General features: G+C 32.8%; 3 protein-coding genes across 7 annotated transcripts; 1 reads left to right on the forward strand and 2 right to left on the reverse strand.

Annotated features, from left to right (window-relative positions):
* Positions 1–2,958: 2,958 nt before the first annotated feature.
* On the reverse strand, positions 2,959–8,379 carry LOC132699114 (uncharacterized). 4 transcript variants are annotated; one of them, XM_060665621.1, is made up of 6 exons: positions 8,156–8,379; positions 5,786–5,952; positions 4,717–4,999; positions 4,288–4,538; positions 3,971–4,234; positions 2,959–3,293 (listed from the first exon to the last, which is right to left on the reverse strand). In XM_060665621.1, the coding sequence occupies exons 2-6, from the start codon at positions 5,940–5,942 to the stop codon at positions 3,001–3,003; spliced, it is 1,248 nt and encodes a 415-aa protein (XP_060521604.1). In that variant the 5' UTR covers positions 5,943–5,952; positions 8,156–8,379; the 3' UTR covers positions 2,959–3,000. The 4 variants fall into 4 exon arrangements, with proteins under 4 accessions (XP_060521604.1, XP_060521603.1, XP_060521602.1 ...); XM_060665620.1 differs by lacking the exon at positions 8,156–8,379 and adding an exon at positions 6,110–6,208; XM_060665619.1 differs by lacking the exon at positions 8,156–8,379 and adding an exon at positions 6,000–6,109.
* LOC132699115 (uncharacterized) lies at positions 6,291–8,021 on the reverse strand. Of its 2 annotated transcripts, none has more exons than XM_060665625.1 (2): positions 7,703–8,021; positions 6,291–7,639 (listed from the first exon to the last, which is right to left on the reverse strand). In XM_060665625.1, exons 1-2 carry the CDS (start codon positions 7,725–7,727, stop codon positions 6,864–6,866), a joined length of 801 nt encoding a protein of 266 aa, XP_060521608.1. In that variant the 5' UTR covers positions 7,728–8,021; the 3' UTR covers positions 6,291–6,863. The 2 variants fall into 2 exon arrangements, with proteins under 2 accessions (XP_060521608.1, XP_060521607.1); XM_060665624.1 differs by having other exon boundaries at positions 6,297–7,644; positions 7,703–8,018.
* A 454-nt stretch (positions 8,380–8,833) lies between the features above and the next one.
* Positions 8,834–23,780, forward strand: LOC132699112 ((E3-independent) E2 ubiquitin-conjugating enzyme UBE2O). Its single transcript, XM_060665618.1, has 16 exons — positions 8,834–9,233; positions 9,341–9,568; positions 9,640–9,783; positions 9,836–10,020; positions 10,069–10,245; positions 10,425–10,713; positions 11,254–11,463; positions 11,516–11,686; positions 14,771–15,040; positions 15,092–15,187; positions 15,247–15,594; positions 17,703–17,935; positions 17,990–18,240; positions 20,598–20,764; positions 22,988–23,158; positions 23,209–23,780. Exons 1-16 carry the CDS (start codon positions 9,033–9,035, stop codon positions 23,329–23,331), a joined length of 3,264 nt encoding a protein of 1,087 aa, XP_060521601.1. The 5' UTR covers positions 8,834–9,032; the 3' UTR covers positions 23,332–23,780.
* Positions 23,781–25,566: the final 1,786 nt, after the last annotated feature.

Consider the following 25,566-nt stretch of genomic DNA (forward strand, 5'->3'; position numbering starts at 1 on the left):
CGTATTCTAAAAGATTCTTCATGGTCTTGCTAAATTAGCGCATCGTACTTTGTTGCAACAAAAAAGTCTTGATCTTTAATATAACATATTACATAGAAATCAGAAAATAGATCGCGCTGCTGTTTTTATAATAATAATAATTAATAATCAAATGGACGCTTAGCTTTTGAAATTGTATTTTTTTATTTTGTAATGCACGTTTTTCTTGAATGTAAAACGCAAAAAAAAACCATTGGATTGAAAAATAATAAATAAATAAATAAATAGTATGGCCCACATTCATATACACTTTCTGGAAAAATTGAAAGAGAAAACTAAATAATTTGGTTTGACAAGTAGCATAACAACTGAGCTGAAAGTTGCGAGGTATTGTTTTCACTTAAAAACTGAGTTTGACATATGAATTACGGTCAGTGATTGATAAAAGTTGAAAAAAGCAGATAAACACAAGCGCATTTTTTTTCCTCGTCCGGAAAGTGACCACACCAGATAACCGATACCTTGCTCACTTATACAAAAAATCGCTATATGCTAAATTTGACCCAAATTAGGGAGCAAATCATAATTGCAGTGAAGAAATTAATTTCTTTACAAGTGACCAAAATACACTAACGCGTATTTAGTTGCAGAGTCCCTCTGAGTAAAATGTTTTTAGTAAATTATATATGGCAGTAATAAGAAATAATATTTATGAACAAAATATAGGTATAAGTTGTTATTTGAAAAAAAAAAAGTTTGAAATACCATGTAGAAAATTCATTTTTTGCCAATTGGCGCAACAGCTCCGTTTCTCTGACCAATTTATGGACATCGAAGAAGACAAAGTTTCTCACAACTTCACTTCTACTAACCTTGCTTATTTGCAACTAATAAAGTAACACTCTAGTCCACATTATACAAAAGTTTTTATTACCAACAGCGAAAGAACACCTACTGGACATCAAAATATAAAAAGAGGAAGACAACGTTCTATCCGCTGGTTGGGCGAATGATCCTACCAGTGTTCCAATTAATATTGTGAACGAATACTTGAATTGATCAGCTGAAAATCAGCTGATGGTTGATTGTTAGTTGTATGGCTGCATAGGCTAATTGAATAAATATGCCCAAGTGGGTGTTTTCCAATTCTCATTTTCCGATTTTTAGGCGTAAGTGAACAGTGATGTTCACGTCAAGCGTTATATTCGAATCTCTAAGATGTTGGGAATGTAGTAAATATCTATCAGTAAAACCTATTAAAGTGTACCCCGATAGAAAAGTTAAATGCGGGAGGTGCGCAAGAGATAATGACGGGGGAAGTGTTTCCTATCTTTACGAAACGGTTGCCGAGAATATTCAATTTCCTTGTATCAATAATTTTGAAGGATGTCGAGAACTTTTCACCATAGATACTGTTAAACATCATGAGAAATCATGTATAGAAGATAAGTACACCTGCATTTTGTGCAATTTTAATGACAATGCTTATAATCTACGCCTCCACATTATAAAAATGCACCCAGATAAGAACTTGTGCAATACAGAATTTTTTGTTGATATGGATCAAACTGATAAAGAATTAACATATTTCTACAGCAATAAGAGTCCCCTATTGCACATTTTCTGTAAATTTGATGCAAGCAACTGCCAGCTATTTTTAAATATATGTTGCTTAAATACAACAGTCCAGAAAGATACAACCTATAGTATTCAGTTAAGATATCTTGATAACACTGTTATTTACAAATCTAGTAAAATACCATTAACTAGCTGGGATTTATTTCGAGAAAATGGATTCATATATGACATTACAGAAAGGGATTATTCCAAAAATGTGATTGTTTGTACATTTGAATTAAATGAAAGTGCTCTTTTGACAATACCCAAACATCTTTCGAAATCTGCAGATAATCACAGCTCATTGCCAGTTACATTTGGAAATATAAAAACTTTGGAAAATATATGCTACTCGTCAAGTTATGTCATTAACGGCATTCAGTGGAGATTATACTTGAGGAGGGTATTTAAAAGACATTTTTTAAGTGCAAATTTGGTTAAAGAGGATGGTCGTCCCTGTTGCATAGCTATAGTGCTAACCCTTTTGCCTAATGATGAAAACAAAGGAAAATCTATTAATTTTAAGCGAACTTTTTATGATCTTAAACAAACAAGTGATAAAACTATTGGATTTTTAAAATGGAAAGCTATAGTGGTCTCAGATGCTTATACTGTTCAGGATTCATTGACTTTTGTTCTACATATTGGCATTCACAATACAGATACAGAATTAGAACAATGTAAAGTGTGCAAAGTGTTTTTGAATAGTGTTATTGATATAAATTCCATGTTATGACATTTTGAATAAATTGAGTTCTTTCATATTGTCCTTTTGGTCTACATATTTTAAATTCCCAAGTCGTTTAGTGAATTTAGTGAATGAAAAATATAAAAATACACGGATAGTCCTTTATATAGTAATGTCTACTCTAATATAGCAGTTTAAATTGAAAATACCACTGTGCAACCAATAAAATTAGACAAATTGTTGAATGGAAAAACAAAATTATTAATAAATGCAAGTCACTTCCTTGTATGGAAAATATATCCTCTATATAAATTTAATTATAATTTAATTTGCTTTTAATTTCCAAATTTGAATATTAATACGAACTTAGCCATAACTAGTAAATTAAATTGCGTTAGACTGAACAAAAGCACGCTCAATTTTCTCAAATTCATTGTGCATTTCATATATTTTTTTGATTGTATTATCTAATTGCTGAAATATAAGTTTTTCTGTTTGGTAATGCAAGTTTTATGTATTGCGAAATATTCATTTTGCATATTGCAATTCAATACCTACGCTACGGCCCAATCGCGGATACTTAACATTAACTTAACAGGCAAGGAATAGAAAAGAGTTGGCTGCCATTGTCCCCAACCTTAAGTAATAAAGAAACTTAAATACAAATATGACTGTTTATTTTGTATATACATGTAGATATAAGCAATTTAATGGAACTAAATTTTTATCACATTGTTTGGACTCAAATTATCACAGTAACTTTTGTTGACAGCAGCGTGTTTGCAAAATATATGCAAGGATTTTTTTAAAACTCCCTTTACAGATTCTAACAGATTGGCGTGTTTTAACTGTAGTATAATTTCTCCGAAGAAAGCGTGGCACGGCATTTTACTGAAAATGTGAAGGCCTTCATCATCCGCAGTCACCACACCATATGGTAACTTGTCAAAACTCTCTTTGCCCCGGGTTATGAATCTAAGAAGTTTGGATGAAGTTGCTGCGGAACTTGCTAAAAAAAATCATACATATTTTTCGCTATCCCGATTATGTATACCGGGTTTCCCACAATTAACATCACAGCCAAAAAAAAAAGCTATGAAAAAAAATTTTTTTTAAATGGATTTTTCGTTTGTTTTTATTAAACAATGACACCGACATGAGCCTTTAGACATATTATTCTTATATTATTATATTATTTATAATGGTCATTACTCCTTCCTAAAAACCACCTGTACAGGAAATCTCAAATTAAAATTTGTCAAAAGCGTCAACACTGTGACACGCCAAACACATAAGTCGATAGTTTATTTTTTGGTCAGCTTCACACTCATGATCAAATTTCTACGTTTCCGTTTTCCGAAACTTCTAATGTTTAATCTTCCTAATAGGGTAAAATGCGATTACAATTTTTTAAAAATTGCAATTATGATACTTAATTTTTAAGAGGGAATTAAGTAATGACAAATTTTATTAGAGAATCATAAGAAATATTTCAAAAGATAAGCAAAACCAATGAGATTATTCTTCAAATATATGACTCTTTGAAAACTTATCTGCTGGTTATCTTTATTTATTCCGATCTATCCGACATGGATATTTTCCCAAGTCGGAAAAATCTTTTCATCAAATTTTCTTTAAAATTAAGCATGGCCTGCGACATATTGTGGCAAACCCGTTCCTAAGTACCGTCAGTGTTTTCAGCGTTGTTTCTCGACATAGGACTGTCGAGAGAAAAACTAATTCCCCCATATTGCCAAAGCTGAATAATTCTGATAGCAAAGATTTGCAATTGGACGTTCAACCGAGTCCAAGACTTTTCTAAAGGAGTCTTATTAAACGCTTGTTCCTGCGTCACGTTTTCTACTAACAAATTAGGTATCCGATTGAAAATATCGTCCATGGTTCTTGCTTTGGATCTTGGAGTAATAGATTTTCGAGACAATTTTGATTCTAAAACAAAATATCAGTTAACTTGTGAAACGTTCATTTTGCGTAAATTAAACCTAATATCCCGCTGCTATTGATGAAGTTTGCTCTACTTCGCAAAATCACATCCAGCAGTCTTTTAACGCCCTCGTTTAAACCGTATCCGAATTCTTCGGACTTGCGCTTACGCCGGTTTACTACGCTGATTTTCTTGAAAATACTATTCATCGTTAAATTTTTTGTGATTTCCTCTTTTTCAAAAGTCGGAACAGTTGTTTGAACAAATTTGGAACTAAGTATGTCTAAGTCGTTGATGACTGACTTGTTGCTGAAAAATCGATTAATTAAGCGTAAAAGCTATGAGGATTATTTAAGTGAAAATGTTGAAATAATTGCATTATTTACGTTACCTTAATTTCTAATTAAATATTCTAGATTAGATAAGATTGTAAAAACAGTTTGGTTTCCGTTTTTCCAATTCGACTTTAATTATTATTTAAGCTTACAGCTGTGTTCCGTTTTTTTGTAGAATAACCAGATGCAGTTTAAATTCAGGAAAATTTCGATGTATTTGTTCCAAAATGCTAATTTGATTTTCGTCCCATTCTGCAAACTCTCGCACCAAATGAATAGTATTATTGTCCAATTTAGTAATATTAGTTTGCTGGTGTACACAACGTGGCACCCTTACACTTTCGTAGTTGTTTACTGAGGATATCGTCACCATTATCAGGAAAAAAATTGCAATGCTCGATACGACTGTTGTTAACCAGCAGGTGCCAAAATAGCCTATGAAAAAATATTGAATGACAAACGCAACATTAAAACACAGAAACCACGAAAATTTGAAATGACCCACTTGAACATTTCTGAATTGTTTTCGTTGTAGTCGCTTTAAGGTTCATATTTTAATACATATAGAAATAAACTAAAAGGTGCCTCATGCAACGCATGACAATAAATAAAATCACACTTCCGCATTCATGTAATAAGTCATTATGATGACAATAAAAACTATATAATTATCTGAACGAATAAAACCGAAAATTAAAGTGATAAACAGGGTGCACTATAAAATGGACACGTGACTTCGTATTAAGTAACACCCATTGCCATCTCCGAACCAGTCAGTAAACCAGGGGGCCAAAAAAGCTCGCGTCACCCTGCATTTCAAAAACTAAAAGGAATTGGACACCACTGTAAACGTGTGCCAAAAAGACAACATTCCTCAAATTTATACGCTTCTGCCGTTTCGGACACAGCAGTATGTCTTAAAGCGAACACCCTGTATATTACTATCTCGGCAATTGAGCAAGATACAAAGTCAGTTTAATGGAGGCAAGTTGTGCATTTTGGTGACATCTCTAAAGCCGTTTTGGGAAGATAATAATAATAATTAGATTTCATGAGACGAATACAGTTTCTTGAATCAAAAAGCTGTCAAATACAAAAATGAAAATTTAACCTATAACCCATTGAAATTTTAAAATCGCCATTTTAATATTTTTTTGCGTTCCCATTTTCTTGTTTAGCCCGGTATATAAGCCGCAGTATTTGTGAAATTAGTAGACTTACTTGGAAATTCAGTAAATACTGTTGTAACCCCGGATGATATTCCATATAATCTGCCTTTTTCAAAATTGTATCTTTTGTTCTCGCTAGAAGGATTGCTCTCATTGTCAGTTAAATATAATAGTAAGGGAGATTTCTCTTCGGGTTTGACGTCATCCATGCTTCTTATCCTAAAATTGGAGTTGTTGCTATTTTATTAAAATTCACATTACATTACCAAAAATTGTATAAATATTATATAATGCAGTGTGCAAAATTATTGAGGAATGAACTGTGACATATTTGTCAGCATAAATTAATAATGAATTGTGATTGATTGATTCTTACAGAATGATGGTTGTAAAATCGCATGTCACGTCATGAGTCAATTAAAATACAAAGTTCCAATTTATTTGCAATGCTTGTTTTAAGATTTGATGATCGAACGTGCCATTTCACTCACGTTTGCAAAATAATTGCGTACTTTAATACAAAAATAAAACAACGCTTACTAGAAGTATATATTAACATTCTTAGTCACACTATTTATTTTTTTACATTAACATTCATTCCTGGACATGCAAGATTTGGACAAAGAAAATAAAACGTGGGTTAAATTAGAAAATAGTTCGGCGTTTCTATATTAAACCTACTTCGAATCCTTAAAAAATTCAAATAGTTCTGAAAAAAATCCATTTTTTTATATTTAAATTGCATATGTTCCCCGCTGCACATAAATCCAGTGGTTCCATCATTTATTATACATTATCACCCATTTCATTTTTTAAAATTACCAATCGCAGTCGCATATGATTTTTTACCTTCATTTTGCAATAAGACGCAGTCCACAATGTGCTAAATCAAAAATAAATATTTTATAATTTATGTTAAGTTAAAACCTGGGAAAAATATTTTCTGAAAATATAATGTTGGATATAAAAATAATACACTTGGAACTAAGTTAACAAACCCTGTATAAAGTTAGGATGTCTTAAAGTCACACAATAAGTTTTTTTTGTGAAAAATAATATAAGACTCTATTACCAAGGTAATTTTATTGCTGAAATTGCCTTATAGTTGTGTATTAGATTTTTAAAATAAATTAATGAAAGGCAACAGTTGTAGGGTCAAAGGGCCCTGAAAATGGGGATCCTTCTACATTCCAAGCCTTTCGGAGCAATTCTTGTTTAGCAAGATCATCAGATGTTGGTAGGCCCAACTCTTTCTGTCTCTGATTCCATTCTAGTTCTTCAATTTTTGCTTGAGCTTCATCACTTAGATCTTCAAATGGTCTTGAACAGTCAATGTTTGTCAAATCTATTTTCTCTTCAGTTATTAGAAGACAGTCCCACCATATTTGCTGACATTTATCAAGATGAATTTGCAATTTTCTCTTATCTAAAGACCATATGGCCTCTTTATGTTTGACATTATGACACAGATCACCCCGAAGTATTAGAATGTTATTCACTTCAACAGATATGTGACTGGTTAATACAGATACAGTAATATCTTTCGCCTTCATATTTTGGGCCACTTTTATTGAAATATCAATATCAGCTATTGTTTGAGACCAACAATAATTTTCAAACACATTTCCATTATAACTATCTGACTCAGTAAAACATGGTTCTGTTTGCAAATGTCTTTGCTTATCTGGCGGTTCATTTATGCCAACATTATTTAAATCTTGAGCAACTTCTTCTGTAGACACAACCACTTCTGAAGCAACAGGTATATCTTGCTCACATAGAACTTCAGCTTCTTTAGGCGCTACTTTAGGCTTCCATTTATAAAACGAATGTTTTACCAAATTTTCGGCAAGGCCTTCAGGTAAGCCTACTGGTGAGTCCTTTTCCTTTGCTATATGATAAAAGTCTGTTCTGAAAGAAATAAACTGATTTTTCCCCACGTTTTTTCCAACATCAAGAAAAATATAACCTCCTCTGAAGAAATCCAAAAACATGACTCAAAAATGAGGGTAGCGTTTTACATTCTTGCAACATATTAAAGAGTAAATCGTCATGGATTTGCGATTCCTCATCACACATATCAATAATTTGTCAGAAAACCAACAATATAAATTTATATGCAGTGACTTTATTCTTGCGTTCAAATAAAATTCAAAAATATGTGATTATGTGGAACACTGACACTAGTTTGTTGTCAACAGTGTACGCGCCATACAACGGAAGCTGTCCCAACTGAACACCTTTTTAGAAACAGTCTAAAGAAAATATTTGTTTTATGGTGCTTCCATCTATTGGATAAAACAGAATATTTATCTAATGTACAATTTTCAATAACTTTTATGTGAATTGTTTAAGCTACTAAACATATAAAAAAATGGTGCATATAAACTTAAACTTTTTTTTTAATGTAAATATTACGCACCGACGTTCTAGACAGCTTCTCTACAATGTGGTAATGCAGTAAAGTTGGGCCTCGCTACTTTTTCATTTCCGTAAAATCAGGGACTTTATACGACATATCTGTTTTTGGCTCTTATTATCAAAAATCAGATTTTGAATTTGCTGTAGCGATGTATTGCACAGAGAAACATTGTATATTGGAAAGCTATGCTTCTTGGTGAATATAACACGACAAAGAGGAACCAATTGATATAAATCGCTAAAACCGTCACAAGTGCCGCCTTGCGCTTGGTGTGCTATATATATTTTGGGTGGTATAGAATACTAAGGAATCTACTATGGCCAGTTATATAGAAAATAGTGCTTATAAAATTCTTCATAGAAATAAAAATACATTTGAGCGGAAATCAAGTCTTGAAGGGATATTTGCTCTCACTTAATAAGTAACACGCTAGTTATACTCAAGAATGGTGAACCGAAGGTTACCCAATAACAATTTCTCTGACGTGTATAGCCCACTGAACCCAAAGTTTTGGTGTAGTATAGGTAGGATATTGGCCAGATACGACAAATTACATGTCGTTAGTGCAGTTTTCGAACAAATGCCATTTTTATATAGCGGACCACAGAACACCATTTAAATTCCGGTTTCTGGTGTCTTCACTTTCTGCTGTAATATACCATGGTCTTTTTTTTGTCATCTGAGCAAGCGATTCGCAGCGTTGACAAACTTACTGGAAACAATCAGCTGGGATTTGTACTTTTTGTGCCTTTTTTTGTTTACTATATGTCATGCGCCATCGGAAAGTCCGAAAAAAACATCAAATCGGCCGTTTTTTCGATGGCCTTCAAAGTACAAAAGTCGCAGTGAAAGACGTATCAAAAATCATAACTCAAAAATGTCTGAAAAAATTAAGGAGTTTTATTCCAACGATATAGTTTACAGGTTTGATAAACATAAAAAAATAATATTTGGAGTGGTCATGGATAGCTATGAAGCATCTTCCGATGATATAGATGAGCACCAAGCTCTCCAAAAGGGTCAAATTAGAGTCTTGTGGAGCAATAGCTCTAGAGAACAAATCTGGAGGCAAAGTAAGGTATGTATCTGAAATAAATTACCACCAATGACACAAGTTTCAGCTATTTTATAATTATTTCAATTTTTTTCTTAAGGTGAAACGTAGAGGAAGTAATTTTTTTTTAGGTTCGCTTAATAAACAGAAGTATAATACCTGGGGATATTGTTAGGCGTTTAGAAAAAGGAAAGGAAACTCAAAGAGGTTATTGCAAAGAAACAAAGCAAATTGCTACAGTGCAAATAGTTGGTACTGATAAGGTCATTGAACATGTATGTAGTGATAGATTACAGAGTGTACGACCATTTGATGTTGATGACGCTGTGTGTTTTGGCAGCAAATTCGGAAGAATTGAGGTCTGAATTTATTTTTCATCTTGAGGGGGCCTTAGTTATTTTATTTCTAAACTGTGACTTTCAAATTGTAGAGCATTGATCAAATGATTTTGATGCAGTCAAAAGATGGTTCAGTGGTGGAGCTTTTGACCAGCATAAACAATGATCTGGATGATTACTGGCTATCAAAACGGAATCGAATATCATTTGACACTTTTTATCCAGGCCAGGAGATTGTGAGTACTAATTTGGCTTGGAAAGCATTTGGGCTTATAATAAAATCATCAGGTATGCATTCCAAGCAATTTTGAGCAACCCAACTGGATCAAGAAAACAAAAGTTATGAAAAGAAATATACAGCAACGCCAAAGGTTCACAATCCAACAAGTGAATGATGTACTTATTGAAGTGTCCTTGTATAATAATAATGGATATTCCCATGGTATTGAATTGCCTCGGGAAGATGCAGAAAAGTTAGATTAGAATTTATTTAAACATAATATAAAAAAACTTTTTTTTAGATTGAATGTTTTGGAGCATCCAAGTGACACTTGTCTGGAGTTAACTGAAAGAAGATTACTTAAGCTAGGTTCACAAGATGCATTATATAAAAGAAAGGACTGGATAAGGAAACTGTCACTAATGTATCGTCCAGATGTTCCCAAAGTTAGACACATTGTCAATTGTATTTCTAAAATGTAGGTATCAATCTATCAGGTTTCCTTTACAATCACTTGTTATTGCTACCATCATTTTAACTGTTAATGCCAACATAAGCTGTTCAATTCCTGACACAGTTGAAGTGTTGTTAAAATGTTTAGGTTAATGTAGTGATTTTTTCAGTTGACTTGATATAATTGCAAAACATTCTTTTCAGTATGTCTCGGGTGCCTAAAATTCGCAGCTCGTCGCTGCTTTATCCTTCAGTTGGGTCTTCGCCGGTTATACAAACCGATGCAGTATATCCTTTAATCAATGACAATATAAGTACGGAAGAGCCAGAAGAAGACTGGTGGACAGAAGAAGGAGAAGAATCTGATGGAGAGACCAATGGTAGTGGCTCATCATCTCGGGATTTATCTGCAACTGGCAGGGGTATTCCTCGCAAGAAACATTATCCACCCAGACCCAATGAATTGGTATCTGGTCACACTTTGCCTGTTGAAGTAAGTTTAAAGCTTGCAAAGTCATTTTTCACTTAATAAATGCAATGTAAATAATAGTTTTTATATTTTATTTTAAATTTAGTTTCAAAAACCTGGTCTTGCAAAATCATTTTAAACTTCAATTTTTACATTAAAAAAAAATCTTCTTTGTTATGATTGATTGTGCAGTTGAACAAATCAAATTACTTAAGTGTTTGAAAAAAAAATAAGTCCAATTTTTTTTTAAATACAATTAAAATAGTTTCCATTATACGCTCCAATCTCTCACTTAATTTTAAAAATATTTTTTTATGAGGCAAGTTCAATATATATTTTAAACAATTAACTACGTAACTATAGTTCAATAGTAAGTTTTTTGAATGATGCCTACTGTAATTATTTGTAACTTATATGAAAGAAGAGGTTATTTTATCCCTAATATATGCATTTTCCACAGAGATTCAAGAAAATGAATTTTTGTCAGAAATCCATTAAATTATTTAAAACTTTTAATTCAAATTGCTTACTTCTACTTTGATGATTGTTTTTCGGTCCGCACAGGTTATTTGTGTGGAATCTAAAATTACTGTGGTCTGGCAAGACGGAACAGAAGAAAAAGACATTCCCTCCACTCAGTTGTATTACTCAATATCCTTGGATGATCACGAGTTTTTCCCTGGCGAGTGGATAATCAGAGATGGCAAGGAGGACAGCAGTCGATATGGCGTAATTCAGAACGTCAACTATAGTGAGAGAACCGCTGCAGTTAAGGTGTGTTCTCCCTTGTTGATTACTTTTGAGCTGTATATTGATTATTCTTTAGTGGTTCACATATTCTGAAGGTGATGCAAAGCCTGAAGTCGCTGGCTTGGAAGAAATCAGCGTGTATGATCTAAAAAAGCACAACAAATTTATTTTTAGGCCAGGCAGCATTGTTAAGGCAAAACCTACTCAAGAGGGCAAAATGGGCAAGGTTATAGATAGTTGCATTGAGGTAAAATCCATATAGCAGATCCGCATGTCTTGTTAAGTACACCAAAAAAATTATATTGCAACGTTTTTTTTATATCCACTTTTGATTGTTTAGTAGACTTTACCATGTCACTCTCCAACTTTTTAAAATGTACCATGCATAGTTGCCAATTTCTATAATTAAAAAAAGAGGTGGTAACTATTACAGACATTCAGTACCATAATGTTTCTTATTAACCTATCCATAAATTGTGTCACACATTACTTAGTTATTTAGCATGGAGATAAGTTGCAAGACATGTTCAGTATATTTATCTGGTTAACAAGCTGTCTTGTTTGCAAACTGCAGCGATTTTAGTTAACAAGTAGGAAAAAAAATCTTAGATGGTTATTAGGTTAATTGATAATTAAGATATGATACTTATTCAAAATCTGAGCAAAACAATGAAACCAAAAAGAAAATGGAACTCATTTTTGTCTTAAGTAGGGTGCTATTATTTCTGGTTAGTCTAAAACTATCACATTCAAAGAATATAATTAAACAATCTGTGGTATCAAACAATATAACTTAATTAATTGATTTTTATTTAGAAAAAACGTATTAGTATTTCAAAGTTATTTTACTTTGAACTGAGGTGGCTTTTACTTGATGAAAATTCATTTTACACAATTAAATTAGAACAAAAAAATGTGCAGATTTTCACAATTATTTATTACTTTATGACAGCGAAACAGATGTCATAAACTAATAAATAACTGTCAAAATCAGAACCTTTTTTGTTCTAATTTAATTGTGTTATTTTACTTTTTTGTTGTTATTTTTATATGCAAAAACAATTAAAATACAAGTTTGTTGTCTCTTGACATTTTTTTGTAACATTCTTAGTTTTTGAGGACAAAATAAGAACTAAAAAAATCCTGAACTAACGGCAATCTCGGACCCCAATAATTAAAAACTAAAAGAGGGTTTTTGAGTAAAAATTTTATTGAAATCGGTCAAATGATACCCGACAAACCTTAGTTTAAAAAACACTACTTTGTATGATATAAAGAAAGCGCGATTGACAAAAAGTATCGGAAAATGTAGTAGATGGATAGTTTTTTATTCCAATAATTATTACCCATTTTAACAATAAATGAAATGACGTCAAAGACCCGCAGTAGGTCAGCTACAACTAGAGATACTTATTGCTAGAACAATCATAATACTATATTCTTAATGTTACATAAAGATTGTTTATGTTAAATGACTCAAGTTCAATTAAAAGTTTTCTTAATTTCCTTTTTAAACGCATACCTATTATTAATTCGTCTAACATTCAGACCTAGTTTGTTAAATAATTTTACACACATATACTCAGGAGGCGTTTGAGTGATTTGCAAGAAATGCAAGGGATAGGTGTAATACTCCGACCTCGTATTATAATTTTCTGTATTTACTCGTTGGAATAAATGTTTATTTCTGTGAGGGTGTACTGTTTAAACACATTTCGGCAGGTTTGATTATATTCTACTTGTCTAATTACTTTGATTACCTTTTTCTGCCTTATAAAACAATCGTGAATGTTATTATTTTTTCCCAAAAAAATTATTCCGTACTTCATTCTTGATTTGCAAAATATAATACTGTTAGTGTTTTTCCATTCATATACCCACCAACCGTCCTAATAGCAGATTGAATTTAATTTAGTTGTACGAAAGGACCAATTCAGATGTTCATTCAGATGTAAGCCCAAAAAGTTTGTATTTTCCGACATGCGTAGGTTTTTATTGTTTATAATGAGGTTGCCTATTGTTTCTAAATTAGACTGTTTGGTTCCTAAGAATGTGGCATTTGTTTTGTTTGTGTTAAGGGTTTATTTGTTCTCCAGAAACCAATAGTTTTATTAAGGAACGATTCAGATTCTTATACAGACACTGGTAACCAATTAGGATATTCGTGTTATCTGCATAATTTATTATTATTTGTCTGGAACCTTCTTTAACCCTGTATATGTCATTGATGAATATAACAAAGTTAATGGAGCCTAATATACTTCCCTAAGCTACGCCATAGTTATTATAGCAAACTTTTGATGTTTTACCCTCTCCATTTTTGTAGACTTTAACGATTTGAGCACATTGGCTTAGATATAACTCTATTCATTTTAGTGCCGAACCTCTTACGTCATATCTCTTTATTTATAATAGTATCTCTCTGTCTAGGCAATCATAATCCTTGGATAAGTATAAGAAAATTCCAACCGCTGCTTCCCCCTTTTCACAGTGATTCAAAATTTTTTTATATAGCCATTTGCGTCGATTTTCCCTTTAAAAACCGTGTTAATTTCTATGAAGTAGGTGCCGCTCATTCATAAAATTTGTTAATTTTTTGCACATAGCAAGTTCAAAGATTTTTGAGCCGACTTATTTCATTTTTTCGACGTCGCCCGTTTTGTATAACGGTTTAATTAAAGCTAATTTTAGTTACTAAACTAATGATACATTTTACATACTCATTTTCCCTTAGCCAGTTTTATTAAGAAATAAGTTATACGAATTAGTTTCTTGACAACAGAATCTTTTAAATATATTTTCCTATAGGATTCAATAAAAATCATCAAGGAAGGTTAAATTTATGATCAAAAAGTATTTCTAAATTTAAAACTTTTGGTAGTTTGTTGTACTCTGTTTTTTCTTGTTAAACAAATGAAACTAATTGTTTTGCACTTGCTATCATTTATAAAATACCAAACAAAATTATACTACAAGACTTTAAAATATCAGTACTTTCTTTGACAGTACTCAAAAAAATGATATTTCAAAGCCTTCTATGTAAATTTACTCAGCATGTTTCACGTTTTTATAAATGTCAAGATATCAAGTGATTAACGTGATTTTCAAATAATATGGTATATTCGTTTTTCTACATACATTACGGGCATTTTTTTAAAAATTATATATAATTCAAGTATAGGGTGTTGCCTTTGTCAGATAAAGTCAATGTATTATTCTAGGGACTCGCTTAGATCTTCGTTCTTTTATGGTTTTCCCAAGACCCCAACACCATTATAATAATTGTTTCGGCCAATCTCCTAATTTGTTATTTGTAACTTTTATTAAATAGGGATATGTGATGGTTCAGTGGGTGGGAAACAAACAAGAAAACTGTTGGCCGCAAGAAATTGAACTCATTCCCGACTTTGAGTATTCCGATGCATCATCCGACGACGATAAAGAATCGTGGGAAACAGAAAGTATAGAGTCATATGCGGGCGGAGATCTAACAGACGAAACCGTTTTGCAAAACATGGCGGCGAGATTAGATTTCGTGCGTTCTCGTATAGTATACATTAAGGAAGCGTACAAGCAACACACCATCCGAGAGAATTTTGCTGTAAATAATTTCCCATTTAGCTTTTTTTAGTAGACTTAATATTGTTTTTAGAACTTGAGGGATCTGTTGTCTGTCTATGAAAATGCCAGCTATCTTGACAAATTGCTGGGTACATCGTTTTTTAGCTTAAAAAGCAAACACTTTCAGGTAGAAAAACGCGCCTTTAAATTTCCTTTCTTTTAATTTGAAGAAATGAATTTTTTTAGGCTTTACTAATGCAAGTAAAAGAAAAGGCCAAAACCCTGAACATTGAACTCAGAGGGCGCTTATTTACGAACGACGGCGGACTGTCCATGACCAAGGTCAAAGTGGCGGAGTCCGATAATATTAAGCGAATGATTAAGTTAGAGAATAAAATCAACGCGGAGATCGAGAAAAAGGACGGAACTTCGTTGCCCGCGATCCCCCTGACGCCAGGCAATGATGTTGGTATTATTTCTTATGAAAATCTGTGCGTCGAACTGCTCTCTACTTTGAAGATCCGTATGGATCTGGCCTATGCAGAAATTATTAGTCGAATTGGCGGTAACCAAGCGCTTAGCGTTTTAACCAAGGTATGCCAAAGTCGTTAAAAATTAAATGTCCACACCCTGCATGTATTTACTTTCTTTATAGTGTTTGAAAAAACATCTTTAAAGCAAGTCTTATTAGTTTACATTGAGCCCGTTACGGATTTCCATATTTTTGTGCAATCGGTTTTTAATTTGGGTTGGTCTGAATCTAGGGTCTCTGTCCCAGTTCGATTTCATTTTATTTTAGTATTTTTTTGAGTACTATCAAAATGGCCTTGATTTAGTGTTTTTCTACGTAAGCAAGGAAACAAAGTTTTTTATGCAATTAATAAACTAGATAAAATTACTTGTCAGTAAAATTGGTAGTAACATAAAGTGAAAAAACGATATGCACAAGCAATTGTCTGTTCTCGACTCGACCGAGATTAAACCAATAAATGCGGTGTAAACATAAATATTTATTCCAGTTTAAAAGCTTCATTTTCAAACTTACCTATTTTTTGCATTTACCAATTTGGACAGAATCTTTCTTTTTATAATTTAACTATATAGATTGAATAATAATAATAATAATAATAATAATAATAATAATAATAATACAATTAACTAAAATAAACTAAAAAACTATGAAAACATTTTTGAGAAGGTTCATTTAACACGCGCATCTGCGAGATTTAAAATTTTGTTTTTGACCAATGACATTACAACCAATATGGCCGCTGACAGATCGTCAGAGAGTCTGGATGCGGCATTTTTACTTCAGTATTTTCATAAAATAGGTATACCTAGATCTTGTTAAGTGTTCTGTAAGAAAATGGTGCAAAGTCCTGGATAGTGGGTGAAATGTAGAGGCATGCGAGGAAAATAATAACCTCAACGAAAACATCAGTCCCGTCTGTGTCGCATCAATTTTTACCGTCGTAGAGCTAATATATTATCCAAACTTATTCGAAAGGATTGCTTATGATAATTTTAATTAATTGGTACTAAGATATTTGTTCAAGAATGTTAGTAAGTTCTTGAACCTAACTTTGATCCACAGGATCGTTGAATTTCAAATTTAATAGCTGTATCTTGTAAAGGAAACCAAATTGATAGCGCAATGTGCCATTTACTGAAAATAAGTCTTAAACTAATGTTAGGAAAATGAAAAAAACTAGGCGAAATATTCTTAATTTTAAAATGGGTTTAGGTTCAGCTCAGAAATGCGCCATTGCGTCTGTCCTACAATTACTGAAATTCTAATAGTGACCAGCGACTTTGTGACACCCTGTTTATAAATTCTTGTACCGTAATTTAATAACTTCGTTCGTTATTTACGACCGATGAATCTTTTTGCTTAGGATCGTTCGTTAATTAGATCTTGATGTAGAGAAGCTACGTAAATCTGTTTGCTGTTTCTTGTAAAAATGCTCCGAAATATATTATACCGATACCTAATTTCCCACGTAAGTTTATACTGTTGTTTCAGTTTCTATGTGATATTTAATTACTACTCAATTATTTCTTTGGAAATATTAAAGTTGCAAATGAAACAAGGAGTTAAGAGTACTTTAATAAAAATCACAATATAAAATATTAATAGACCCAGGAAGTTTTGAGGAAAGTAATTATCAAAAGTGATTATTTGAGGTTGTCATAATTGGAGTGTCTGGATATTAGAATCCTATATTTCAGGTTTGGTCTTACCACAATCGGCAGGAAACAAAACAAATTTTTCAAGATTATAGCTTATATTTTCGTTTTCAATGAAATACTCGTAACTCGTTTCATTGCCAGTTTTGATACCTAAATAATGACGAAATACATTAAACAGTCTAATAATGAAATAACGCAGACGGTTTCCAACCAAAATCTAGCGTATTGAGGAAGACCAAGACACAAATTTCATTTGATGATAATAAATAGACACTGACATTGATTCAGAGATTGACATTATCCAAAACGATAAAAAGAGATATTTGCTTCAGAAATCACCTTAAAACGCACACTTTTTAAACAACAAACGAATACAAAACAATAACTAAATACAAGCCAACAAGGGATTGATCCATTGTTGTCATTTGATCTTGCTTATTTGCTTAGACTACTCTGGATCACATATCTAAAAACGCAGCAAGTAATAGCATTTTTCTCAACCCATTTAATAGGCTACCGAAAATACCACGACTCCCGCCAGTTCCACCCCCATGCCGAGTTGTCCGACTACGCCGGAGGACTCATTTTCAATCCTTAGCCCTTTGAAACCGAAAAAGGCGCTCAAAGAGCAACCTCTCGACGCTAATCCACCGGGCGGAGAGACAGAGTGGTACAATGTGATCGAAGACGCGCCAATTACGCACCACTACTTCACCAGCAAATTCGAACCAAACGATTTGCAAAAGTGAGCACGAAGACGTGTCCACCGCTTAATTGCGAACGCGTTTTCGTGTTTTAGATTTTTGAAAGCCGTTATGAAAGAGTACAAACTTTTGAAGGAATCTCTGCCGCCTGGGGTCTGGGTTCGATCGTTCAGCAATCGTATCGATTTGCTTAGCGTAATGGTCCAGGGTCCGGCGAAAACTCCATATGAAGACGGTCTGTTTCTGTTCGATATTCAACTGAGCGCGGACTATCCCCGTTCTCCCCCGCTGGTGCACTATATTAGCTACAGTTCCGAGAGACTTAATCCTAATCTCTATGTCGAAGGTACCGTTATGTAATTATTTATTATTCATCTAGATTTTCACATTGCGTCATAAGTAGCTCAAAAAAAATTTTTTTTTTACATGATTCGGTAGTCGTGCCTATTGGTAGATGCTCAATAGACATCCGCGTTTATATACTATTGAGCAAAAAGTTTAGCTCACTCAAGAAATTGCAGTTTTTTTGGGAAAAAAAGTTTATCACCGAATCGTCGATCTAGGAGATGGTAAATTATCTATCTATCCTACTCTATTTGGTTAACTGAATTTAACATTTAATGGGAAAATCTGATGCTGGTTTTATGATTTTGTCAGAAAACAGAAAATGTCTACATAAATTTTTATTTGTAACTAAAAAAAGCGAATAACAATTGACAATATTGACAAAACCTGAAAATTAATGACGTACACTCCCTCCTCCTGCTTTTATGACTGCTTGCAATCAATGATTCATGTTTTTAATTAAATTATGGATTACGTTCTGGTTGATGTTCCGTTTCTTCTTGCAGCTGGCGTATGTCTTCGAATACGTGGTCCAATCTCATTCCACACATGTTCTATGAGATTCATGTCTGGATTGAGTGCCGGCCAATCAAATCGCCTCATTCTCCCCTTATCCAGATATTGACTGACAATTCCGGCGGTGTGCCAATGTCATCTTCGTTAATAGTGATCATTAAAGACATAGCATAATGAACTAGGATTTCTTTACTGTACCTGTGAGTTGTCAGAGAGCTATTCTGTATAAACACGAACTCTGTGCGTACTTCCGAACGGATTCCCGGAAAAACCATAACCGAACCACCACCATGTGGAAGTCTTTCATCAATACAACCCAGTGAAAACAGCATTCATCGGAAAACAGTACCTTGCTTCATTCATAATCATTCCAGTCTAAATGTTTTCGAGCAAAAGCCTATCTTGCTATTCGTTGCCGTCGGTGTAATGGCGGCTCTGCAGCTATCCTTGGACAAGACAATTCATTAGGACGAAACCTTCCTCCAACAAGTTGATTTCTAAGCCAAACAGAAGAAGTCTCCTCGTAGCGTTGGTATACATTTTGTACAGCACATAGACCCCTACCAACAATGCTTGCAGTTTTCCGTTTTCCTCGACCATCCTGTATTAATGCTACAATTCTAGCTACAACAATAGGATCCAAAGGTATTATGACCAGTTAAATTCACCTTAGATCTAAAAATATACCAAACAATTATAAGTTTTATGGGGATAAATGAACAATAAACTGGAAAGTACCTAAAGCACGAATCTTTAATTAGGCTGAAGTTGCGTTATTTCATGAAAAGTGGAAACTACGCTGACAATAACTGACAGATAACAAATATCTCCATCCGCATTTGTCAAAAGAAAATAATTCACTACCTACTAGACTCACGATTCTGTGATTTTTTTTTTCAAATTATTTGAAATTTCTTCAGGAATCTAAATTTTTTACTCAGTATATAAAACATAATCTGTGGGTTGTTGAACATTAGTTTTTTTTATATAGCTGAAAATTAAGCCATTTAGTACTTTTAAGTGTTATCTATCATTATAAAATTGAACCTTTACGCTTGTTATGATATTAAAAAAAAAAACGAAACATTTAATTTTTAATTTGGTGAAAAATGATATGTTATATTTTAATGGTCCACATAAAATGTTACTTAACAGAAAAACGATTGTCGACAAAGAACTGTAGTAACCATTTCAGAAATACAAGTCTCAAATTGTGAATTTATTAATTTTTTAAAAACAATTATAATATTTGTAAGGAAAAAACAAATTAAAAAGTCATTTTATCAGTTTCTCCATAGAATTAATTTGTTTTTATTAATATATATTAAGTACATTTTAGAGTTTTACAATATAAATACACTGAGTGGTACTCAAATTGAACCATTTATTCTTGTTATTATATTAAAAAAAGAAACAAAACATTTCATTTTTAATTAATTAAATTAAAAAGACATTTTATCGGTTTCTCCATATAATTAATTTGTTTTTATTAATATATGTTAAACAAATTTTAGAATGTAAATTCACCGGGTGGTACTGAAGTTATACTAATAATAATTTTTTTTGCGTTTTAAAAAATCTTATAAAAACATTTGCAGCCGCTAATGAGCCAAAATGTTTCATATTTCCTACACAATAAAAAATTGTATCCATCTCTCTGTTTATAAAAGCGCAAGATCTCTATGAATTACATGGATTTCTGCGGCAGCTAACAGCACAATCATGTTCCACACAAACTTTAGCAAAAGGCACGGGCGCGTTAGAGTAACCGAGAGTGTATATTAGCTGCGGTTTTACTATACGTTGGTTAACTGTCCGCCTTTAAACATTGATTTTGTCCAGGTAAAGTGTGTGTTTCGTTATTGGGAACCTGGATGGGGAAAGGAACAGAAGTGTGGGGCCCCAATAGTACACTGCTTCAGCTCATAGTTTCCATTCAAGGCCTAATTCTAGTCGCTGAACCATATTATAATGAGGCAGGGTATGAAAAGCAAACAGATACTCAACAGGTATACCCACAATTTTCTATAAATTGTACCATAGACTAAACAAACCTAGACTTCTACTCTACCCCCAAAAATATTAATGAATTTTTGCGTATTATACATCTTATACAAACATTTAAATATCAAAGTTATTACTGCCCTTCAAATGCATTCTGCATCGATAAAAATTTAATCATGTGCATGCTATGTCATAGGATATATTGAGGAACAAAAGGTAGGTTAAAGAATAGTTTTGGAACATGTAGTGGTGTATTCTTGTTACTTTGGGATGCTGATATATCAAAGTTGCATTGTAATTATAACAAACCGTACATCTTTGGCTAATTTGGTTTATTTAATTAAAATACCGTATTTTAACTTACTGTATCTAATTACATGTCAATATCAGAAATTGTTGCTTCTGCATTAAAAAAAAAAAGTAGAACAACTTTGATAAACGCCATTCAGTCGCGCCAGCCATAAACTAGTGACTGTAGAAGTCTATCGACGTGTTACGTACTATACTTTTTCTACTAGCATTCGTTTATTTTTTGAGTTCATTTTTTGCAAAACAACACGAGTACGTTCACTGACATGACCATCAGAATTTCCGAAACGTCAAAAGCTAAAATCTACCGAAAACACTCGTCACTAAATGTACCGCTTGTAAATGTAAGCTTGTGTTTCGAATCTTCACGATTCCGTTGGTAAATTCAGAAGTGGTCTTACATTAAAAGCGATGTTAAAAGATGTTACGATTGTTAGAGGTATTACATGACCTTACAGACTGTCTGCTTTAAAAGAATCAAAATAAATCACAACTAAAAGTTCAGATTTTCACGAAATTATATATTTTGACATGACAATTGTTTCGACAACACCGTGTCTTTATCAAATGTGATAAAGACACGGTGTTGTCGAAACAATTGTCATGTCAAAATATATAATTTCGTGAAAATCTGAACTTTTAGTTCTTATTTATTTTGATAAATGGATTTTCATCAAGTAAAAGCCTCCTCAGTTCAATTTTTAAAAGAATCTTTTATTTTGATGTGTTCACTGTGTATTTTTGCCTAAATCGCGAAAATGTTTATCTTGAAAGGAACTTGAAATAACAAATCGAATTCGGTACCTACTTAATAAAAAGTATTAAATAGAAATATTTTTATAACAGAGTTATTAATCATTGTTGTTCAATTATGCGTTACCTTATCGGGTTATAGCAGGATATACTTGTTTTTTTTTAAATCGAACTCTCTGTATGCATATACACATATATCTTTAATTTTTTTTACAAAGAGTGGCCATTTTCCCAATATACTTTTCTTCCTCCTCCTCATTCTGCAAAAAAAAATATCAGAAATTGGATAATAATAGAGGTGTATTATTTTGGGAGGTGTATCGTCCCGATAAGGTGATTTATGGATTATGCAAACTCCTTTTTAAAATTACTCTTTTTCCTTGCGGCCGAAGACGAAGGTCAAAACTTTAAATCGATCGACACAGACTCTCTCTCTCTCTGACCGACCGTCGAACCGAACGCATCACGGGCAATTCCAAGTGTAAAACAGTTAAAAAGTGCCGGTACGTGTAAAACCCGCGGGTGCAGAGAACCAGCAACCCCCTTCAAGGGATCAAGTAGGCCGCACCCTTTCGGAGTCGTCATTATACCGTCGCTCTCGAAACTTTATTAAAGGGAAAATCAAAAAATAGCAACCAGCCCAAATACAGTCCACTCAGACTTTCGTACAGGAGGTAACTAGCTTTTTCTAATAAATTAGAGGCTTTATGTAAAAAACAATATGTATTTTCTATGGGCCACTCAGAAAAAGTAAATTAAATATATGTACATGTTTAACAGTTTTTAAAAGCTAACAAAAACATTGAAATTATAAAAAGACATACAAAGTGTTCCATCCTATGTAAAAAAATCCTAGGCAGGACAATATTCGTGTTTTTGATAAGTCAACGCATAATCAAACTGAAAAGGATGTCTAAAAATGCAACATTAGCAAATTTCATGAAAAAGTGCAATCTCCGTTTCTCAAAATTGTTATTGAACTAAGCATATAATACTATGTGCAAAACGTTACGTCTAAATTGTTCTTTAGCTTGGTTTTGACCTCATTTTCGATTTGCAAATGTGGGAATCCTAGAATCTTTGTAAAAAGAAATCAAAACAAGTCCGTCGTTTAGGTCCTTGTCCTTGATTGCATTCTTTTGAACGCAACATATGTGTTACCGTAGGGATACGAAAACTCGAGGACATACAACGAGTTAGTCATACTAAAACTAGTTCAAAGTATGACGGAATTATTGTCTAATCCCCCAGAATTGTTCAAGAAAGAGATTCTAAATCACTTTGCTCAAAATGGAGAAAAGCTGTGCCAAAGGCTAGAAAGGTTTTGTAGGGATAAGGTATGTTCCAGTTACCGATTATATATTTCGGACAAGTAATTTGTTTTTAGGACCCGCTGAAACCGGATTTTCCCCTGCTGCCGGTAAGCAAAGGACTTAGGTTATCCCTTTCTTCATCTTTGAGCACTTTCCGTGACACGCTCAGTAAGAAGGCTAGAGGTGCTGTTATTTAGTAGTCCATTCCAATTTTTTAAATAAATATAGTATTAATTTATTTATGTTACTTTTTTTATTATGTATTAGCATTAATATTTCTCAAATTTTTTTTCGTTTTTGTTTACACTCTCTTAAGCTATTTATTGGAATTTTGATTGGTAAATCTCAATGCGTTTGGTTAGAGGAACAATCACTGGGAAACCATTTTTAGTTGAAACATTTAATTGCTGCCTGTGTATTGATCTTAATTTATACCTATCACAAATGCTCACGACTCCAGCTGCAGTCAAGGTGTTTTTGTTTATCGATTTAACTTTTAACGAAAAAATGGTTTTCCCCTGGCAGTGTTCAGATGTGCACAAAAATTTAGGTCTTTATTTTGAGGATTTAAACTGTTTAACCGAAATATTTGGTTCTTCCAAAATAAAAGCTTGTTCAGTAGGATAAGATTTTTCTAGTGTTTCTCTATTAAACTGTTATTGTTGACATGGTGGTTTTATTTTTTTTTAATAAAAATAATTAAAGGATTACATGTACCTATTGTTAAGGGAAGATTTTTGCTTATAATAAAATCTAGGTATGGGTAGAAAACTGCATGGTTGTATTGGGTGCTAAGTTAATATTTGGATTATTATCAGCACCCTTATCAAATTCTAATTTTTTTAGTAAGAGTGTGAGGAAAGTAGAATATTCTTGCAAATTTACAGGATATTTTAATATTTTTCTTCAATTATTTCAGGAGGGGAAAATTAATAAACCCTTTCCTAAGTTCCCTAACTCAAATAAAATGATTTATATTGTAAATGGAGTATATTACGCAACAAGTGCGCTAAACGGAAAATTATGTTAAAATTGAATTGAAATTAAATTTTATAAAATGTAGATTAGACTTTAATTTCAATTCAATTTAAACATAATTTATAATAGGTATACCATTTGAATTTAACCGGTATTACAGGAATTCCTTTTTATCGATATACCCCACCTTGATCTCCCATCTGAAAAGAGTTCCAGGCTACGAGTATGGCGCCATTTTTTTTGTGTCTGCATTTCCTAGTTTTTAAACATCGTTTGCACTTCTTAACTGTGGTATTTCTGTGTATGGGTCAACGTCAGATACTTTCTCCGCGAAAGTCGGCAACGGCCGGACTATGTTAGTAGCGTTTAAAGCAATTGTAGAAGATTCATAAGCGAATCTTAATTTTCCCAGAATATTTATTCGATATGAGGATATGGAATTCCTAGCATGGAGTCGGCAATAGTATATTATGAAACAAGTGCGGTAAACGGCATTTGACTCACGAGTTTGACACAAGCGGAGCGAGTTTTTAATAAACGAGTGAGTTAAAAAGTTTACCGAACCTGTTGCTTACTATATTTTTTCTACGACCGTTAGTTTTTGGGTACATTTTCGCAAAACAACACAAATACATTCACTGACATGACCGTAAGAATTGACAAACGTCAAAATTCAAGTCGTACAAAATATCACCGAAAACATCCGATACCTCCCAAATCCCAGCAGTAAAATCCCAATGTCCCAACGAAACTGACGTGGTAAAGTGACGCTTTCCGCACGCTAGATCTGTGTAATTAGATATTTTACAGACGGGAGTAGAAAAGAACCTTTTTTTCATTAAAACTATTTTTAAGCTATGACAGATTCATTATATTTTACTAGTTTAATGTTATATTTATCAAGCCGTCAGTAAAAAGTGGATCAATTTTGTGTGTGTAAAATAAATATGTATTTACTTGTTCAAAAAATAATATTTTGTTGTTTTGCATAATGGTAAGTAACAATGTGAGATGTGAGATTAGAATAAAGCTATTTTTAAAAATAATTGAAGCTTTTATTGAATCTTAAAAAAAAACATTCAATATTTTTCATAAAAAATTTCTGAGTTCTGAGTCCTGATGTGATTCGTCATATAAATCTTCATGAAGCAGGATTCTGGACCACATCCCATGAAATCTCCTTTGGATATTTGGTGACCATTTGAAATGTAGAAATTTATGGTCAATAATTTATTGGTGATAATGGGTTGTTACTAAAAAAATAACACAGTACATAGTCTACTTAAAAATTATAGCTAGTATGTAGTTTCAATAGAAATCAATAGGGGTCAGAAAGGACTGCCACACAGCCCCAAGAGCTACGTCCTGTGCTTTTCTGACCATGCACCCTTATTTATTTCGTCTTCTTAAAACCAAAAGGTTGTATGTGAAAATTTTCCATTTTTAAAAACTTG

The sequence above is a fragment of the Cylas formicarius genome, unplaced genomic scaffold (assembly GCF_029955315.1).
Source record: "Cylas formicarius isolate icCylForm1 unplaced genomic scaffold, icCylForm1.1 PGA_scaffold_3__17_contigs__length_32017465, whole genome shotgun sequence".
Classification (NCBI taxonomy): Eukaryota; Metazoa; Arthropoda; class Insecta; order Coleoptera; family Brentidae; genus Cylas; species Cylas formicarius.

Excerpts from the sequence above, each read along its gene's own strand:
- LOC132699114 (XM_060665621.1), bottom strand. The coding sequence starts at position 5,942 with ATGGATGACGTCAAACCCGAAGAGAAATCTCCCTTACTATTATATTTA. Across the intron at positions 4,539-4,716 it reads CAAAAAAACGGAACACAGCT|CAACAAGTCAGTCATCAACG; the intron begins GTAAGCTTAAAT and ends TCGATTTTTCAG. Across the intron at positions 4,235-4,287 it reads CAATAGCAGCGGGATATTAG|AATCAAAATTGTCTCGAAAA; the intron begins GTTTAATTTACG and ends ATTTTGTTTTAG.
- LOC132699112 (XM_060665618.1), top strand. The coding sequence starts at position 9,033 with ATGTCTGAAAAAATTAAGGAGTTTTATTCCAACGATATAGTTTACAGG. Across the intron at positions 10,021-10,068 it reads CCTCGGGAAGATGCAGAAAA|ATTGAATGTTTTGGAGCATC; the intron begins GTTAGATTAGAA and ends ACTTTTTTTTAG. Across the intron at positions 11,464-11,515 it reads AGAGAACCGCTGCAGTTAAG|TGGTTCACATATTCTGAAGG; the intron begins GTGTGTTCTCCC and ends ATTATTCTTTAG.
- LOC132699115 (XM_060665624.1), bottom strand. The coding sequence starts at position 7,812 with ATGTGTGATGAGGAATCGCAAATCCATGACGATTTACTCTTTAATATG. Across the intron at positions 7,645-7,702 it reads TTTGGATTTCTTCAGAGGAG|AACAGACTTTTATCATATAG; the intron begins GTTATATTTTTC and ends TATTTCTTTCAG.